Here is a 20,597-nt window from a genome sequence, read left to right as displayed (position 1 = left end):
TTTGTTTTATTTAGACAACAAATTATCGTGATAAAATATTTATTTTCGCAGTTAAATCGCGCGGCTTTCACGTGTTAAACGAATTTTTATTTGTTCATATGTAAAGTTAGATCGGTCACTTATTGTTTCACATCGGACAAACTATATTTGTAACGAATTATTCTAGATCTATACGCGTTCGCGAGGAGCAGCTTTGTGAACATCGAACATTAAGGAAGAGATTGATCAAATTGATATGTATAATTTCGATCGATTGATTATTTATATCGTAGTACCAAAGTACAGTAATAATTTATCACATGTCCACTTATTCATGATAGTTTAAGTTTTAAGGCTCCTGGTCCCTTGCTGCAAATGTCCTTGTCTGATGACACGTCAGAAGCGAGAAAACGCACGTCAAGAATTCTTGCATTATACGTTCAAATAAAAAGATATACTCCCAAAACGATTGTGATCGATTTCAGTACACTTGTAAAATTGTCCGTACACTTTTTTTTTACTCGAACAATCAATAAACAACAGCAAAATTAATTTGACACAGAACCATTCATTTTAACTCTTTTTTCATTATTTTGTCAATGTTAATTTTACGACTATTTATTACTTGTTCGAGTAAAAAAAACGTGCACGGACAACTTTACAAGCATACTGAATCGGTCACAAGTGTCATTTTGTGAGTATATCTTTTTATTTGGACGTATAACGCAAGAATTCTTGACATGCATTTTCTCGCTTCTGAACGTCATAAATAAGGACAGTTGCAGCGACTATCCAGGAACCTTAATATGTTGATTTATTAATTAAGTTAATTTATATTAATTGTGTACGTTTATATGAAATCGTATAGATACAATGTATTATGCAAGTAGGAAGAAAAACCTTATATATGATGTAGGCAACAAAGTTTATTTACATATATGTATATGAGACATATTTTCATATTTCTTACGCAAAGGAGGAGCGTGTAAAAGCTCACAGTTTCAACGAAACCAAAGTGCACCATCGTATACCTTACTTTGCTTACCGGCTCGTTTCTGTAACTTCTGCATAGCAAGCATCTTTACACTCTTTCGCAAGTTATTTTCCGAGTTCTTGCTAATTTGTTAGGGGTAAATATACATATGTATAAAATACAGGAAGAAATGTGTATGAATAACGAGATCACTCAAAAATTGAGGACATTTCGAAAATCTTATCCATCGTGTATAACCCTACGCATTACATTCTTTTTTTACAACACAAAGAGAACACAAGAAAAACACTGTGAATGTGAGTACTCTCTATATTTCTCGGTGTGGAATCTCTCGCTGAAAACGAGTGAAAAGTGGCGGTAATTTAACTCAAAACGATAGTGAAGATATTGCTATTCGAATTCAAGAGTGAATGTTTCGCTCAAGCCTCAAGTGGATTTTGATTCTATATGAGCGAACGTTTCAATCGATCAGAGTGAGTATATTCTTGGGACGATAGAATATATCGGACGCGTTCCTCAATTTCAAGTGAAGTTATTTGCTCGACGACTCAGAGCATCTGGCAGCATCGATCACGTAGCTTCTTCCAAAGATAGAAATATGAAAATCTCAAAGTTCCAAATATTTTTAAATTAGAAAAATTTTTACAAATTCACGCTAAAGGAGAAGATTCATGATCAACCTCCAAGGGGTCACGAATCTTCTCTTCTAGCGTGAACTCACGAAAAGTGTCAATTTTCTAATTTGAAAACTTTTCACGTTTCCACTCTAAGCAAAAGTTACGTGATCGTTGTTCAGAGCGGAAAATTCGTTCTACTTGAGTAAATAATTACTTGAATTCGATTCAGTGGTCATTCTATTTTCCGAGTGAAATTTCACTTCAAGACATTTAGGGAGCATTCATACAGTCGATTACAGGCCGCATTTGCAACAATTTTTTTACATATTTCGGAACATATAAAAAAGAAGCTGTTGCAAACGTCCTATAACCGGCATTGCACATTGCGAAAGATTTTTTGCAGCTATTTCCGCATGAATAAAAATTACGATCTGACACGTCGAGGAACACAGACGATAAGCGGATTATGACTTTGTAGAATTTGGAGGTGACTCGATGAAACTGCTGAATTATAATTAACGTCGCTATTCGCAAAAGTAATGTAACATACACTTATCTATTCCTACTAAGAAGCTGAATAACACTTTACTGAACTCGCACTTTACTGAATCTTCGACGAAGTTGCACATTTTCCTATAGACAAACTGAATGTTTGGCAAAGATACTTGGTGCCTTTTATTTTATACAGAAGATGGAACACACACACGTGAACATTTCTACATACCGAATCATACATCCTAATTGTACGAGCGAACACGAGGAACTCCGTCGAGATCGAGCGACTAGTATCGCGTAAAATTGCGTACCCTCGTTATTTATTATGTCACTTCATGCATTTGTAGAAGAGAGACTTAGCGCGATATTGTTGGCGTTAGAGCAAAGCAATAGTCGGTCGCTTACCTATTCGAAGTTGATGTTAACACTTGACTGACGTGCGTTGATACGCTGCTTTGATCTGCGGCAGGACAATTGAAGGTGCGCACAAGTTAAAACGTGCTTATATTAAATTACTTAATTAAATATGCACGCCCTCTCACACAAGTATAAACAACATGAAATATTTTACAAAAGTAACATTTTACAAAAGTAATTAAAAACCCAATTACGTCAAATATGTAAAAATCTTGAAAAATAGCATGAGTAACTTGTTATTGTAAACAACTCAAAAATATACTTTGACCTGAAAACATTCAAGAAAACACGTTGAAGGCCGTGTTATTTTAACACTTACTAGAAACAGAGGTGGAATTTATTATAGATACCAAATGATTGGTCAGTTGTGTTTTTATGTAAAAGATAATGTAAGCAAATATTTTCCACATAAAGTATCGTATTTTAACAATTTTGCATTTAGTGGCATACGCGTGTCATTGGCATCACTAAATAAATGAGGCCGAGAGATGAGAAACTGCGTGCGAAAAAAAGGGAATGTCGAAATCACAAAGCTTGATGTTTATTTTAAATCGTGTTTGCGATTAGAGATGTTGTGATATTATGAAAATATCGATACTTTCGATTATGTCAGATATGTAAAAATTTTGAAAAATAGCATGAGCAATTTGTTATTGTAAAATAAACAACTCAAAAATATACTTTGGACCTGAGGACATTCAAGTAAACACGTTGAAGACCGTGTTATTTTAACACTTACTAGAATCAAAGGTAGAATCTATTATAGATACCAAGTGATTGGTCAGTTGTTTCTTTATGTAAAAAATAATGTAAACTAATACGATACGAATATTTAAACGGGTATCTAAGAGTATCAATGTCATTAGTGCCAGTATTAGAATAAAAATGTCACCAGGTGGTCACCATAGGCACCAGTATTAGAATAAAAATGTCGATACCGATACCAGTATCGAAAAATAAAATAACTTAAAATTAGAGGAAGTATAGAAATCAAGGAAGTGTTTGTCTTGCAAGCTATTTTTAAAGGTTTTATATGCTTACGCATAATAATCTTATGACAATATAATCTTACAAGTATAAAGATAATTTTACCTTCTGCACTAGATTTTCCACGATTTGTGATCTAAAAACCTTAAAAAGAACGTTAAGGCTCCTATGCCAAAATATGATATTTATAAAATACTTTAAGAATATAAATATTAAATATTTTGTAAATATTCAAATCTCTAGGAATGTCGAGCGTGAAAAAGGTTATGATAAATATTCAAAAATACGTTTTAATTATTGATGAAGAATATTTCTCATAAATAATTAAAATATGCTTTTATTTAAGCGAAATCATGTTTTTTTATAAAAAATAGTCTTCATAAATATTTTTGTATATTTATTATAATCTTTCTCATGTTTAACTTTCCCGGATACATGAATATTTACAAAATATTTAATATCTATATTTTAAAAATATCATAAATATTGTATGCTGTCTGTGATGCTATAACTTCGCTATAACTGTCCTTGCTTGATGACGTTAAAAGCGAGAAATCGTATGCTAAAAATTATTGCAGTATACGTGGAAATAAAACAATATACGTATAAAATGACACTTTTTAATATTAGGTCGACTCCGCACACTTGTAAAAATATCTGGACGTTTTCTTTTTACTTCAACAATCAATAAATAACCGTAAAATTAATATAACAGAAATCATGAAAAAAATAAGTTTAAAAGTTGCATGTTATATTAATTTTTATGAAACAAAAATACGTGGTATCTTGAAGGTCGACTGAGTGGAAGATTAAAGAAAAAAATATCGAAGAAAGTAGTACTGATACGGAAACGAATATCGAAAGAAAATATCGATACAAAAAACCCGACATGGAAAGATCGATACCAGTATTATATCAGTCACAACATCTCTATTTGCGATAGAATAGCATTTGCGTAGGTTTAAAATGCACACACGTGTAACACCTTACGCATTTTCTACATTTTGCGCATTAACATAGTAACACATATGTATAACCGAAGAAACGAACACAAATTTATTCGCTTCTTTCAGTTCCTATGATAACACTCACAAAATGTAGGAAAAGAACTACATGTTTGGCTTGGTTAAAACATAGTTTTATGCGTCTCTTCGGTTGAGTATTAGAAGATTCCTTTTTCAGATGAGAAATGAGAGCACGAGAATGCATCTTGAACGGTTATTCCGTTTCGTCTCTCTTGCGACTCAAAACTTTGCGTCCACGTTCTGTGAACATTTTCTCTTCCATGCTATATAATTTATCGGACAAGCGGTTGTATGATGAGAAGGGTACTAAAAGCTGGTCTCAATATCGCGTCGCGACATGAGTCGCAGAGTAGCGCATTGCCGTTAATATTAGAACACGTACATCTAATTTATTGTATAGGATTACTGCGTACTAGTCAAAGAAAAAAAAGAGATAAAATTTGGTAGTGTTTAAGCGGCAAGAAAAAATAGATATCGAGGAAGAGACGGAGAGAGGAAGAGGGAGAAAAAAGCGGGACGAACGATAAAGAGAGTATATCGTACAGTACATCGATTGCAGGAAAGATTAGGACGTTTTTGTAACTGTAATGAGCTTATACGTGTAAAAATAAAACTTATCGTCGATACTTATGTGTACTTAGAGAATAAGGAACGGCTTTATGGGCGATTCTTTCGCCGTCGAATGGAAATCTGAGCGCGGCTCCACGTACCGGGAGAGATGCACACGCGGGTGTCGCTTTTCTCAGTGGCATTAGATATATGTGCATCTACCCGTCGCATCGTGCTTGTACTACTTCGTAAGTTAGGATCGCTCCGCGTATAAATTTTACAGCCGCCGCGAAAGATCGGCGGGCAAAAGTAGTCCGATAGATTGTACACAAGATCAAACACACATCGTGGTTTCCTATGTTGCGAGATAAGTAAACACGGCCTTAAATATTTCTGACTGTACGACGAGGAGAAGAAAATAAAAATAAAAAATGTGAAAGGGAAATAAGAGAGAGAAGAGGGGATGGATTTGGTAGGAAGGATCGTGCGTGATGTTCTGAGAGAGAACCGGAAAAAAGGGAAAAGGAAAGAGTAGAAGTGTCATCGTTTTTCCTTGTGACGTATAGAAGATATTTTGATACCTCCAGATTTGCACAAATCAAGTGTCATTTGTTACCGCTTGAATAAAATCATTTTTACTGAACGCCGCTCAAAAAGAAAAAAAAGAAGAGATAAGAGAGAAAAATGACAGCATACTTAATATATATATATATATATATATATATATATACACAGATCACACGAAACGACATGAAAATCCCTAGAGTCTGTGTGAATGTGCGGATCACGAGAAATAAAAGTAATAAATCTATGTTTAAAACTTGTAATCGCATCTCGATACCTTGTGAAACGCAACCGATCCATCATCTCGTCACTGTTTTTATCACCACTGTATTCACTCCATCGCGTTTACACATGACGGGACAACTTTATGTAGATACATCTAAGACGTTTTAATGTACGAGTCAGTTTCTCTGTAATTTCTTTCTGTACGTTGTATTCGCGCTTATACAAAACTTACAGTATAAGCGAAGCTTACGTTTAAGATAAAATCGTTGCAATATGATTCGGACTTAGTAGAACGCGAACTTTCCGATATTGCGCGATATCGCTTGAAATAAAAATCGCTTTTTTTTCATTTATACAATGATTAAAGTTTATCAGTTACCAGAGACGTCAAATATGCCTTGACTCAGAATCATTTATAAAATATAACCCGGAGGAGGAGAAAAAATTCTCATATATAATTATACATAGAATATGTCCATATACCCAGCAAACACAAAGTGACAGTTATATAAATGTTAGTTGTAATTTCCTATTCAATAATATCCCAACAAATACTAAGTTACATAACTGTTAGTTATAATTTCCTATTCAACAATGTAACTGTTATATGACACACCCGTTATATGACAGTTACATTGGGTGTAAGTTGAGTAGGGAATTATAATTAACAGTTATGTGAGCACCAACTAATAGTAACATTAATGTTGTAATTTCTCACTCAATAATATAACTGTTGTACAATAAGCGTGTTACGTAATAGTTATATTGTTGAATGAAAAATTACAATGTTGATGTTATGTTATTTGGTGTTTATTAGGTAATTATATATAAATGTATATATTTATATATAATCATACAATTACTTAGACAGCACAAAACTTAAAATCGGAACATAAAACGTCTTTAAGACATCTTTAAGACGTGACATTCCGGTTTTATGCTGTTTGATGAGTAGCATCACTTCATATATAATTATACATTTTATATATAGATATATTTTATATATAATGCTTCATATATAATTATATACATTTATATGTAATTATATCTAATTGTATATAATTATATCTAATTATATATGGATATTTTTTTTCCCCGGGAATTTATTTTGACATGAAAGCGTCCTCAAGCTTTGATCAATGTAAGTACAACTTACCAGAGTTTTTGTTACGATTTTCAATCTTCCGTATCATAACGTGTGGTTGCACCAATAACTGTGATTATACAATGCTAAGGCGTATTCGGTGTCTGATGCTTACATCTATATCACACGATAAACCCCGATAAACACCAATAGTAACGTAATATACACAAATTAATATAAATCTTCCAATTAATAATGTAAATATAATATAACACGAATGTTATATTATACTGCATTTACATTGTTGAGTGGAAAATTATAACTGATAGTTATTTTATTGTTACGTGGTGTTCGCTGGGATAAGTGAGATTTATTTAGATTTTTAATTCCACTAGTTCAGCTTCGTGAAATATTTTTGTGATCTTCGCAACCTTGTTCGTTTATCTTATCATCGCGAAGATGATACTTTCATCGCGTTGTGACTAATAAGATTTCAATCGTTGGCAACGAATGACAAAGGAGTGTTATACATGGTGTTTGTACAATTGAGACTTAAGATGCACGAGTCGTTGGCTGAAGTTGCACGTAACTAACGAACATTATCCTTTGCCCGGCTAGATTATGCACCGCATCATGCAACTTGCGTCACAGTTATTAGCGTTTTTTAATTATACCATCTGCATCATCAGAATTGCACCGTTTGCGTAATATACACACGACATATCACTCGGTGATGCGCAACGATTTCGTCACTTTCATACCCGTTCATCATTATTTAACCACTGTAGTTTCACTTGCGACTTATGACTGTAATCATCACGATTTATTTCTTTCAGGCTTGCGTTATTTGAGATTTGCGTTTGTTTTACGACATCGCCACATGTATCGAGAGGGAAAAAGAGCTCTGTAATGAATCTTTATTATCTACAACTGTTATTCATTCACGTTTCTGCTGTTTCCGCCTGAAAATAAATATATTTGCACATTTATATTTAACAAAGCCAATTCGAGATTGAAAGACACGAATTACGTTCGGTTTTCTTGTACCTCCTTCCACTGGTGATTATATACTAGAATCAAAAACATTAAAATATTTAGACAGAGGAGGAAAGGAAAGAAAGAAAGACAGTTGTAGGAAAGTGTAAAAAGTGTAGAAATAAAAAAAGTCGATCTAATGCTAGACCTTCGTTTTTTTACCGACATTTATTACACTTTCCCACAATTTTCTTCTTGTCCCTCCCTCGCGATAAGTTACCGTTTATGTAAACGCAAATAATATGAAAAGTTATAAGAACAAATGCGATAAATCCTAATTCGTTTTACATTTTTGTTAAAATTTACGTCGCTTGGACTTTGCAATCTTGTCCTCAATAGAAAGAGAGAGAGAGAGAGAGAGAGAGAGAGAGAGAGAGATAACATTACGAGAGAGGTGATTGTTTTGTCGCTGCGGTAACGGAAGTACAAGCCGGAAAATTTCTAGTCTCTTCTGTGTACAACGTAACATTGTGTATTTCAGACGATTGTATAATAACTACATATTTTGTTGAATATTGCAACTCATTCGATGAGGTAATCTCATCTTTCTTTCCTTTTCTCCCCACTACTACTAACGTCTTGCTACCACTTATCTTCCACCAATGGCCAATCACTCATTATTAGCATCAGGATCGCACTTAGCTGTTTTGAGATCCCGTGACAATTTATTCAATTAATTCTTTATTGAATAAATAACAGAAATCAATAATAAAAAAATACAAATTGTAGACGATAACGATACTTAGCAAAAAAAATATTTTGTCCCTATATTAAGATCGGTCTTTGTTAAAATTTTTAACATACACACGTGTGTTAATTTAACATATTCCCATACAATACATTTAATCTCGAGAATATCCCAAATTGTCCTAAATTTCGAAATGCGATCCCACAGATATCCTAGTATCTGGGATATTGCAATAGGATATCTCACGATATCCAAATATCTCTGCTATATCTCTTTATCTATATCTCTTTATATATCTCACGATATCGTCATCAGTAATAATGTAATTTTGACATTACTTCGACCCAGAGAGAAATCAAATCGACATCGAATCGATGAATCGTTTCTCGCTGGGAAATACTACTATTCGAATTCTGGGAAAAATGATTATATATGATTATATTTAATTATATGAAATCATATATGAATTTTGCCCATATATGTGGTTACATATATGATTATATATGTCTACACGAAAAAAAGTGATGTTATTTTATTTAATTAAATGTCGATATCATGTGTTGTCAGAAGCACAAGTAGCCATTTACTTCGGTTATATTTGCATATAATTTATAAACAACAGTATGTTTTCGTTGTGTATATATGATTATATGGCAAATTTCATACATGATCTTTTTTTCCGGATATCGATTAACGTATTTAATTTTGTATTAATTTTCGACCTAATATTTGTACTACTATTCAATATATTCACTTGTGTCAACACAAAAATTTGAGCGAACCATTTAGGACTTGTGAAATGTGTTAAATTTAACACAAAATTGTTTACAAATCGCAACTTATTAGGGAGTTTTCGCTTTTCAGACACGGTAACGCTAAAATGCATTCCGATGTTCAATTCCGGTATTGTGAATCTATAGTATGTGTCACGTATTTATAGATTCAAAATGTTGGCAATGAACGCATTTTGACGCTCACCGTATCTGAAAAATGTTATTGCAGAAATGGTTTATTTTCTTTATCTAGCATTGTTCTTTAAATGCACCTCTAGTTAATTAAATAGCCAATTGATAATTGCATTTCACGTTCCATGTGCGATCAGGACTACCTATCTAAAATGCGAATCAGCCTTATCAATATAAATGTTACATATATTGAAAAATACTGCGTCATGTTTTTCAATAAAGACAATTGTTGATCCCGCAGTCAACGCCTGTCAATAGATACCGCTCTGATCACCACGTCACTTTCACCGCCACCGCCTACCACCACCACCTGCTTAATTCCACTCGTCTAATTTCGTTCGGCCCGACTTTACGTTTATTCATGCCTCGTATGTCGGTGCGCGACAGTTTGACCGTTGCATCGGGAAGGTGCAACTCGAACGAACACCGGGGCAGAATGGCGCCAGCACTCAGCAAATTCACGAATAGACGCGCATTGGGTAGCGTGGTGACAGCTGGTGCGCTCGTTATTTTAATACTGAAGTACCGCAACAAGAGACGTACACAGAAGTCAAGGTGAGTCCGCACGCCAGATACGTATATACACAGGTCACGCACTTGTTCACGGTTGTTTGTAATGAGCAACAACGTGTTTGCAGAAACCCGTGGCCTACCAACAATGACATCCAGTATATCATCAAGGAGGTGAAAGTTTATGATACATTTGGTGAAATTTATTAATCATGTGCATAGTGCACATAGTGGGGGAGAACCAGCTATATATGCTAATTCTTCCATGGACAGGGGAATAATAGGAGCATTGTGATCGATGAAATGTTCAATACTTTATATTGCTGAATAATGTGATAACTCACCTTACTGATTTGTTTATGCATTGTGTTAATTACATAAAATGTTAACTATGATTCATGTTCACTGATGCACATGAATCATAATAGATAGAAGCGGTTAGGACTACGTTATTCTTTCTGTTCACAGGAAAAGACGAAAAGCCCCAAGGCACAAGTTGATGCTGTCTTCTTGCGCAGGATTCTGCAGTTGCTCAAGATCGGCATTCCGGGTGTGCTGACACCAGAGTTTGGCATAGTCTTTGTAGTGGCGGCTTCTTTGATCGGCAGGACCTTGTGTGATCTATATTTGATTAGGAAGAGCACTCAGATAGAAACGTATGTGCCATTTTTTATTTAGCAGCATTATTTCGATTAAATTCTGATTGATTAATATGAAATATTATACATTTTAGAGCAATTGTCAGCCAGAATGTACCATTATTCAGGAAACTCTTGCTTTCCTTCTTTTATGTAGGGCCTATAGTAAGTAAAGTATATTACTTGATACAAAAATTGCATTAAGTAATTTGAGCTAAGGAAATTTCTTACATTCAGATTAAGTAACATAACTTTCGTAATTAATTGGAGAAAATGATGTGACTTTTTGTATGATTTATTTAGGTAGCAGTCTTAAACAATGTAATGAAGTACAGTTTAAGCGAAATGAAGTTGAGGTTACGCACAAATATCACACGTTACTTACTGGATCATTATCTTAAGTAAGTAGCCAATCTTCAGAATGACTTTCATCAAAGTTCGATCAAGTTAATCGACTATTTAAAATTGCTGTTAATCAAGTGTTATCTGCTCTATCCTGCTAACACAGATAGAAATTAACTTTTTATATATTGATCAAATATACATAATATGTAATCATTGAGCAAAAAGTTACAGAATTTAAAATTGGTGTGTATCGGAAATTATTGTTCATCGATTAATCTTAATCTTAGAGTAATTTTATTTCTTTGCACACGTCGGTATTACAGTTACAAGTGCGATCGAATATTCTTTCTTAAACAACAGGGTCAAAGTTGATGAATAAATTGATGTATCTTTTTATGCATGACTTCGTAAAGTATCTAGTTCTGTTGCGCATAATTATCGTATCGAAGTAGTATTATACCATACACTTGAATTATTCATAATTAACCCATTTGCATCATGACTGTACTTAAGCTTTTATGTTCAGACGGTTGGCCCGTATCACCGCGCGCGGCCGTATATCGGCAGTTTTATTATTTTCGTTAACTTCTACAGTAAATGACTTCCGAATAGTTCGTAGAGTTTATTTAACATGGTATTTTTAAAAATGATCGATATAAAAGAAAGGCTCGCGGAATATTCCGCTTACGGATGTAAATGGGTTAAGATAAGTTACACGCAATAATGTACAAACTGATAAAGTAATCCTAGGTGATAAGGCACAAAATACTCTCTTTTTTTAGCTGAGCTGACTGTAGTTTATTGTAGTAACTAACTAGTTTAAAAAGTTTACAAACAAATTGAAGCGTATAAAGCGTACGTATGAGATTTTTACGCTTCAGTGTTCGTACATTTCTTGAACTAATGCAGTCAGGGATCAGCTAAAAAGAACTGATCAAATATGTTTCTTGTGGAAATTCTAAAATTTTATGTATTAAGGCTATTATACCGGTCTATATATATAAAATAAAATGTGTGACTGAAATTTATTTCCAGCGAATGCTTTAAACAAATATTAAAGTATATGATATTCTTTTAGGGGCTTTACTTATTACAAAATGTGCAACTTGGACAGTCGTATCTCGAATCCAGATCAACTTTTGACTACAGATGTTGATAAATTTTGTGATAGCTTTGTAGATCTTTATAGCAATGTAACGAAACCCTTGTTAGATATTGGTATTTATATATTTAAATTAACTCCTAGTGTCGGCGCACAGGTATGTATACATAATATGTAATTATGTATAAATATACATAAAGAATGTTTGGAACTTTTCATCTAATCACAAAATATATATGGAAGTAAAACGGGTTTAAGAAAAGAACTTTTTTGTTCAGAGTAGCCTAATTTACAAGTATATGACAGTTGTACTTAGCGACAAGGCTCGAAATTCAATATATTGACGTCTGTAGTTAAACATAACAGGTGGCATGTAGTTGGAGGTTAGGCTACTCTGAACAAAACAGTTCTTTACTATGTCGCAAACAATACGCAAATGTTTAAGTTATTACCCGGGAAAAAATTATCCATATATAATTAGATATAATTGTATATAATTATATATAAGGCGTTATATAAAATATGTCCATATGTAAAAATTATATAATTACATATGAAGTGATGATACACAGAGTTATATATGATTATATACAATTACATATGAGACATTTTTAAAGCCTTTGCAATAACCATTTTCAATAATTAGTATAATTCAATAATTAAAACTCTTTTTTACATGGTTATTTGCAAAATAGAGAATTTTTCTGCTCAATTTTACCCATTCTACCTTCATACTAGCGGTTAGTTGAAAAAATTTCGGACACTCTGTATATGTTTATTTCAATGTAAAGTTTATTGGTAATCGATGTTTCACTGGTATATGCAATGTTATTCTTGTAGTCACCAATGACGATATTAGCGTATTTGGCATTAGCTGGCATTTTCCTGAACCGTATCCGCAAGCCCATTGCACAAATGACAGTGAAAGAACAACGATTAGAAGGGGAATATCGTCACATTAACTCCCGATTGATCACAAACTCAGAAGAAATCGCGTTCTATCATGGGAACAACAGAGAAAAGTTGACGATGTTGACCAGTTTCCATAAACTCGTAAGTCGTTTAAATGATTGAATCAGTCAGGTTCTGTTCGACTTTCGAGTCAAATTTGACTGTTGCATTCAATGGAAACAAATGTTTCATCAACCAAGAAATCGCCGTCATTGTATTTCGTCGAAATTCTAGCAGCAGAACTTTATTAACATTGTTGTCTCTATTACACATATATGATATCATTTCGTCGCAAATCATTGAATTTTGCAGCTAATCTTAAATATTCATTTTTATGCTACTTGTATTCATATTTTACCATACTATATTATACATTTAAATATTTATAAGAATTTTATCGAAACGTATCACTATATATTTTTTTCTTTCTATCATTGTTCATCTTGTTATAGGTGAACCATCTTCGTCAAGTCTTGGAGTTCAAAACTTTTATGGGCATCGTAGATAACCTTGTTGCAAAATGTAGGATGTTTTTTTACATAGTACATATATTATTGTAGTTGTATTAAAATTAAATATTTTCGTCTTCTCATGTATTCTGTTTTTCACCAGATCTCGCCACTGTGGTCGGTTTCTACGCGATCAGTATACCCTTCTTCCAAAAGGATCACTCGATACTCTCCGGCTCATCGTCTTCTCAGCGCTTCAACTCTTATTACACGAACGGTCGGATGATGGTTAGAATGGCCGAAGCGATCGGCCGGTTAGTATTGGCTGGAAGGGAACTCACACGTTTAGCTGGATTTACGGCAAGAGTCACCGAGCTCAAACAGGTCCTTGATGAATTGAACGCCGGCAAGTACAAGAGGACGATGCTTACGGATAGCAAGGATGTTATTGGTTATCCCGGCGGCGGCAAGATCATACCGCGCGACAACCTCATACGATTCGATTGCGTGCCGCTCGTCACGCCAAACGGAGACGTGCTCATCAGAGAGCTAAGTTTCGAGGTGAAATCTGGCGTGAACGTCCTGGTTTGCGGTCCGAACGGTTGCGGCAAAAGTTCCATGTTCAGGATTCTTGGCGAGGTATGTATTTATGTTCTTTGCAATACTCATATATACATCGTAATAGAATGTTATAAGTGAGTTCTTAGAGTTTATTTTATAATCGTTGACACGATTATCCGGCTGTAATCATCGTGATTATTTTCTGCTTGACTTATTCTAGAGGCTCTTTAGAGGCTCGAAGAACTGGAAGTTTTCTCAGTTTTCTTTTTTCGAGTTTTTTTTTGTGGATAAATAAAAAATGGAAAGAAAACTTTTTTTTTACGTCTTTTTCCCGCGACTTATTGATTTCTTTCCGAGAAAAAGTTGAAGAAAGTGGGGTTTTTAACTTATAGCTCGTTCTATCGTGATATCTGTTCATTACTGATTTCACGAATTGTGATTTCTAGCTGTGGCCAGTTTGGTCCGGAACGGTCACGAAACCACCGCGCGGTAAGCTGTTCTACATCCCGCAACGTCCTTACATGACGTTAGGTACCTTGAGAGATCAAGTCATTTATCCTCATACGAGGGCCGAGATGCAGCGGCGCGGTAACATTAGCGACAGCGATTTAAATAAATTCTTGGACTTGGTGCAACTGACTCATCTACTGGACAGAGAGAACATTAGCAGCAGCGAAGGACAGGGCTGGGACGCGGTAGCCGATTGGATGGACGTCCTGTCGGGCGGCGAGAAACAGCGTATAGCTGTGAGTCCTATTTTTTTTTTATTTATATCGGTTTTCTTTTCAACGATCGACCACAACTTATTTTGTTCGCCATCAGTCGTAGACTGCGTTCGTTTTCTTCGCTTTGTATGTATTATCAGTCACAAAAAGATTGCAACGCTTTTTCTGATAAATTTCGGGATCCAATAGGAGAATTTGTTTTTTTAGTAATTCTCAGGAGATAAATTTTCCTATCGGATATTAGTTGCAAAACTTGTTGAAAAAAAAAGTGTTGCAATCTTTTTGTGACTGATCACACATCGTTTAAAGACGGAATGTCACTTTTGGCGTGAAAGTAAGCTAGACGAACGCAACCTTTTGGATGTGAATGTGAAAGCGAGCGCGTCGAACGCGCGTAGTGCCATTTGTGTGCGAGAGAAAGCTCTTTTTTTTGTTCAATCTTCACTGCTTGCTTCTGTCACTTATACAGATGGCCAGACTGTTTTATCACAAGCCGCAATTCGCGATCCTGGACGAGTGTACGAGCGCTGTCAGCATGGACGTCGAGGACTCTATGTATATGTACTGCAAGAAAGAGAATATAACATTGTTCACAGTCTCACATCGTCGCTCTCTTTGGAAACATCACGAGGTACTGTCGACTTTATCTCCTTTTCGTTTCAATCGATTTCCCGTAATTGTAAGGATACCCTTGCGACGACTTTTACGTTATTATTCACTTCGCGACTGTTGTATTTTCAGTATTACTTGCAAATGGACGGACGAGGAAGCTACGAATTCAAGCCGATCGAACAAGACACGATAGAATTCGGATCGTGAATTCTTGCGTCCCTTGCATACGCGCGAACAAGCGCGAGCGTGCAAGGGACATCTAACGTAATATACTGTGGTAATTTTAATAGGGGACATTTTCCGCGACAAAGACGACAGAATACCGTAGAACGTTGCTATTCTGTTCAAGTCTACGCGAGCTATTTCCTAATCTTATAAATGCAATAATTCCGTAGCTGTTGTTCCTAATATTCTAATATTATGCGATTATCAAATTTCTATTCGTAAGTAAGTATTTCAACAATATAAACAAAGAAATTTACCAAAATCACACTAAAACATGTAGGTATCAATTTGAAGCTCAAATGATAAGCGAATATGAGAAGCAAACAGCAGGGCACAGCAGGATTAGGTACGAATCTTATCTAACGCTCTTTATATTATACGGTAAGCACGTTACGAAGTAGCGGTGAATGACACGGTCATTCAGCGTCATCGATCCCTTCACGCACTTATATAGTTATTCAAATTGCGATATAATATTGCACAATAATATATTTTTCTATCGATATTTTGACAGGTTACAGTAATGTATTCTTGAATGTACCTCGAGCTTTGAACGTATGGCGTAATACCTTTCAAAATAATACTTTTAAAACATTATGGCAAAATACCTTAAAAAAAAAGTTCTGTTATATCTCCAAATTGTTTTAGATAATTGATGTGTAAATATTTGTATAAGCGGATAGTGCATAGGCTTCTCAAATGCGAAAACCCTCTGTTAATTCTTAACAGTTAATATCGTCTCACGAAGCAAAGATTTGCCACATGTTATCTACTAAATAAATTCATTAATATATTCCGCTGTACAACGGTTTCTAATCTTGAGACAGGTTATGGAAAAACGTATCATATGACAGTGTATGTATACGAGTACACGCATGATTTGATGATAGATTTTATTACAGGACTTGTGTAATGTAATATTTATCATGGTATGTTATACATCAATAGCAGGGTTGGGCAAGTTAATTTCTTCTAACTATAAGTTACGTTGAAAGATATTAACTGTTTAACTTAACTTTTACCTGATTAACTAATTATTACGCGCGCTAGATGAATGAATATATCACGAGAAGCATAACAATTGTTGGACAATAAGAATGTTATAAAGATGAAAGATTTATAGAGAAATACTCCCTCATTGAGTTTCAATGATTGTTTCACTTTGTTGATATTGCAAAAGAAAAATTCTTATATTCTACTTCTATATAGTATATATATACCTAATTATTATACTTAGGTGTATAATGGTTAAATTATTTTCATATATTCCACGTAAAAATTTTATCTAGAAAACTATCTTGAAACACTTCCAGTTATATTATTCAGTACAATTGTTAGAAAAATATAAGACGAAAAGGTGTGGAACGTATACGTTCGAAATATCTTAGAGACAGACTGGTGATTTTTGTAGTTTATATTTTGTAAGCGAAAGTTGTTGCGAAGATGAATGTAAAGATATTTTTTGAGAAATAAAAAGTTTTTGTAATTTAAGTTTCATATGCGTTAGATCTTAATTAAATAGTTAATAATATTGTTTCCTGCTTAATGAAAAAAATATAATAAAGTATATAACACATATAGTTGAAAAAACAGATGTTCAGTGGGTTCTGCAAGGAAGAATTGCAAACTCGCAAATATTATTTTCCTTTAATACGGATGCTTCTTTAATAATATATTTTCATATTCTTCACTTCTTACCTGTTTATTTAGTTTCCTTCGGCTAGTTTTCATCAGAACGTCTACTGTCTGCAAAAACTTGAAAAATCTGAAATTCTCAGGAAATTTATGCTTGGAAATATCAGATAATTCTTAGGGCATTTTATTGGAAATCAGGAAATTTGAAATGGTCATTTTTGTCTGCAGGTCATATTATCGCGTTGTTCAATATTATTCAATAATAGACTAAACAGTCAATGGGTCGACTAAATTATTACTATTTTCCAGAAAGGCAATTTTTTCCCATAGGTTGCTGTAAGAACTTCTGCGCGATAAAGGAACTATGAATGCTAATAGAACAAAATCAAGAGAGATTTTTTGAAGACTTATTTAGGTGATAAATTAAAAAAAAATAATTCTGATTCTGAGATACACAGTGATTAATCGAGAATGTATCACAAAATTCATTATTATTATTAATCCAGATATATTCAGTACGTTTCTCATTATTTCTTTTTAACCAGTAATTGATTTGCTTTTGTTTAAATTTCGCCCACTGTTCAGATATTCAAACGAACCGCGCTTTGCTCGGCGATGCTCGGCTCGTGTTTTTTCGAAAGCTCTACTCGATGGGTTTGGCAGCAGCAGCTGAGCAACCGCCAGGTGTGCTGGGAATCTAGCGGAAGCTCCGGGAGCTCTGGTTTTCGGTCGCTAGTCGCAGGGTTCGAGCGCTCGAGGGCGGGTCGTGGTGTGTACATATGTGAGTGACTCGCGTGCGCGCGCGCGCCTGAACTAGCGAGCAGTACATCCATAGACTATATATAAAAGAGGATTTTGCGGCGAGAGAGGTCACGTGACCCTCGAAGGAAGAAGCAAATACGAGCGGGCAGGAAGGTGGAGCGAGAGAATCGCGAGAAATAAAAAGAGGAAGGAGGAACTCGAGGAGAAGAGGTGCGTGGTGGTTATGCCGCTGGTTTTAAAGAAGAGAGAGAAAAAAGTAGAGAAGACTCTCGGGCGGTTGTGCTGCTTTCGGAGCAGCAGAAAGTAGACGACGGTGATTATTTCACGCTTTGTCTTTTTCTCCGCTACCTCTCTTTCTCCATCTCCTCGTCGCGAAGGCGACGCTTTTTACCACTAAGGCTATCGATCGTCGTCGTGCCTACGTCTTCGAACGATTTCGCACCGTCGTCGCGAACCCGTCGCGTATCGCACGCACAATAATCAGCCTACTTCAGTACGTATACACTCCTCTTCCTGCCCGCTCCTTCCCCCGTCTTTCCGCGCCGGTTTCCACCGCTGCGTTACCGCTCCCTCCTCTCGCCCACCGCTGTGCGTCTCCTCTTTGCCGCGTGCGCGTTCCCGTCGAGGGGGCCGGTCGCCTTCGTGGACAACGCTCCGTGAACGAGCGTTGGGGGGGTAAGGGACCGACCGGGAGCACAGGTGCATACACACACGGAACACGACACGACGCGTCGCGGCTCCAACACGGCAGCGAGGAGAAGGTCCGTGCGCGGGGGAGGAGCGGAGAGAAGAAGGAGGAGAGACACACGCGTACAGCGGCCGCAGAAGTAGTACCGAGCGAACGGTCGCGAGTGTTGGAACGTGCAGTGTCCGCTCTTTCGCGGTTCCATCCGCCGCGAGTCGCTCGCTCGTTATCGCAGAGCACAGTGCCGTTGTTGTCGAGGTACGTCAGTCGGCAAGATGAACGATAGTGCGGAGCCGTCGTCGGACGCGGCGGCGGTGAGCGAGAAAGACGACGGACGCACGAAATCGCGGACGGCGATCGACGACGAGTCGACCGGTCGAACAGCTGCCCCGACTCCTGGCCCCGCCGGTGACAGCACGACGACGATGCTCGAGCCCGAGTGCCGCGGTCAGCGGGCCTCGATGAGGGGAACCCCGGTAATACGTGCAGCTACCTCCTATCCGCCGCCGCCGCCGCAGCAACCGCCGCCGCCGGGGTGTGGCTGCGTCGCAGCCGCGGTCGACAAGGACGAGATCACCGTGAATATCACGCCGACCACCGGCGGCCAGTTCGAGCTCACCGTCGACCGTAATGATACGGTGGAGAATCTCAAGAAGATCATCTCCAAGAGACTCAAGGTCGTCAAGGAGCGAATCTGTTTACTACATCGCGAGAGGTGAGTCCGTTCTCTTTATGTTTCTCTCTCTCTCTGTCGCTCGCGCCTTTGTAGCGCGAGAAAGGACGGAGGAAGAGAGAGAGAGAGAGAGCGAGCGAAACCAGTGTTATTTCGGTGAGTGTGTTCGACTTTGGAAGGAGACCGGAGGATAATGTGTATCCTGCGCCGATACTTTCCGTCCTGTCATCGTCGGGAGAAACGTGAGGATCGCTCCTTCGCCTCTCTTTCTCGCCGGCAGGAATTTCCGACCGTGGATCCGTCTCTAATCTAATCCCATGCATTCCTCGATAAAACGGGAGAAGATAAACCGATGATTATGGAATAGATACGAGAGAATGGAGCTAGTTAGCGAAGACGGAATATCACTCGGGAAGGACGGACGCGCGTGAGGGTCTTTCACTATTGCGGAGCGCAAAGCTCTAAGCCTCTCCGGCCTTCTCAGCCGAGTCTTATCGTCGTTTTACATTTCATTCTTGCACATAGACCGCGGCGCTCTTGCGCAGTTCGCCTGAAAGAAGAGTGCAAAAATGTGATATAGCGTAGATAGATATCGACTCGCGCCCGCGGCGATTCCTCGAAGGATGCCCGCGAGGTTCCCTGCGGCGCGTATTCGTCACCGTCTCGCATAGCTTAACAATGACAACTCGGCGAAGATACCGCGGTCGATGTGTTTTATCGAAATTATCGCGGACGATGATCAATGACGAGAGCCGACGAGTACGAGACATTCGTGTGCGGAAAAAATAGAAGAAAGAACCGAAACGCCTGGGAGGTTATTTTTTCAGTTCTTCACCCTCCGTGAGAGACGCGGACGAAAGTAGGGGCAGGCGTCGGCAATCAGAGACGAGAATATGATAGGATGAAAAGTCCGTTTTCTACAGCCGGGGCTCGCCTAGGTAGGAGAAAGAGTCGTCGCGACGCGCAGAGTGTCTTCTATTTTTCCCCACGAGCAACGTGCGTTCGAAATCGTGATGCGGACCTCGCCCCATGCTCCGCTCTGTAAAGAAAGAGAAGAAACCGAAAGAGAGGACGGCTGGGAGCTTTGGAGGGGGGGGGGG

At 37.0% G+C, this 20,597-nt stretch overlaps 2 protein-coding genes across 4 annotated transcripts in view; both read left to right on the top strand.

The window, feature by feature from the left end:
* Positions 1-9,858: 9,858 nt before the first annotated feature.
* On the top strand, positions 9,859-17,233 carry LOC106744475 (ATP-binding cassette sub-family D member 3). The gene is made up of 12 exons (XM_014619295.1): positions 9,859-10,179; positions 10,263-10,308; positions 10,603-10,790; positions 10,868-10,937; positions 11,076-11,173; positions 12,196-12,376; positions 13,060-13,272; positions 13,623-13,692; positions 13,783-14,258; positions 14,627-14,926; positions 15,375-15,536; positions 15,647-17,233. The coding sequence occupies exons 1-12, from the start codon at positions 9,986-9,988 to the stop codon at positions 15,722-15,724; spliced, it is 2,076 nt and encodes a 691-aa protein (XP_014474781.1). The 5' UTR covers positions 9,859-9,985; the 3' UTR covers positions 15,725-17,233.
* A 713-nt stretch (positions 17,234-17,946) lies between these two features.
* The window catches only part of LOC106744435 (midnolin-B), a 39,117-nt gene continuing 36,466 nt past the window's right edge, over positions 17,947-20,597 (top strand). For 2 of the 3 annotated variants that reach the window (XM_014619210.1, XM_014619208.1), the window contains exon 1: positions 17,947-19,539. In XM_014619210.1, the coding sequence (XP_014474696.1) occupies positions 19,100-19,539 (440 nt within the window). In that variant the 5' untranslated portion in view covers positions 17,947-19,099. The remainder of the gene's footprint in view (positions 19,540-20,597) is intronic. The other variant, XM_014619209.1, reaches the window with a different exon arrangement.

Source organism: Dinoponera quadriceps, unplaced genomic scaffold (assembly GCF_001313825.1).
Source record: "Dinoponera quadriceps isolate SergipeBrazil2010 unplaced genomic scaffold, ASM131382v1 scaffold777, whole genome shotgun sequence".
NCBI classification, from domain to species: Eukaryota; Metazoa; Arthropoda; class Insecta; order Hymenoptera; family Formicidae; genus Dinoponera; species Dinoponera quadriceps.
This window is presented reverse-complemented; position numbering and strand designations above follow the sequence as displayed.

Coding starts and splice junctions, on each gene's coding strand:
- LOC106744475 (XM_014619295.1), top strand. CDS start 9,986: ATGCCTCGTATGTCGGTGCGCGACAGTTTGACCGTTGCATCGGGAAGG. Junction 10,938..11,075: donor TCTTTTATGTAGGGCCTATA/GTAAGTAAAGTA, acceptor TGATTTATTTAG/GTAGCAGTCTTAAACAATGT. Junction 14,259..14,626: donor TGTTCAGGATTCTTGGCGAG/GTATGTATTTAT, acceptor TGTGATTTCTAG/CTGTGGCCAGTTTGGTCCGG.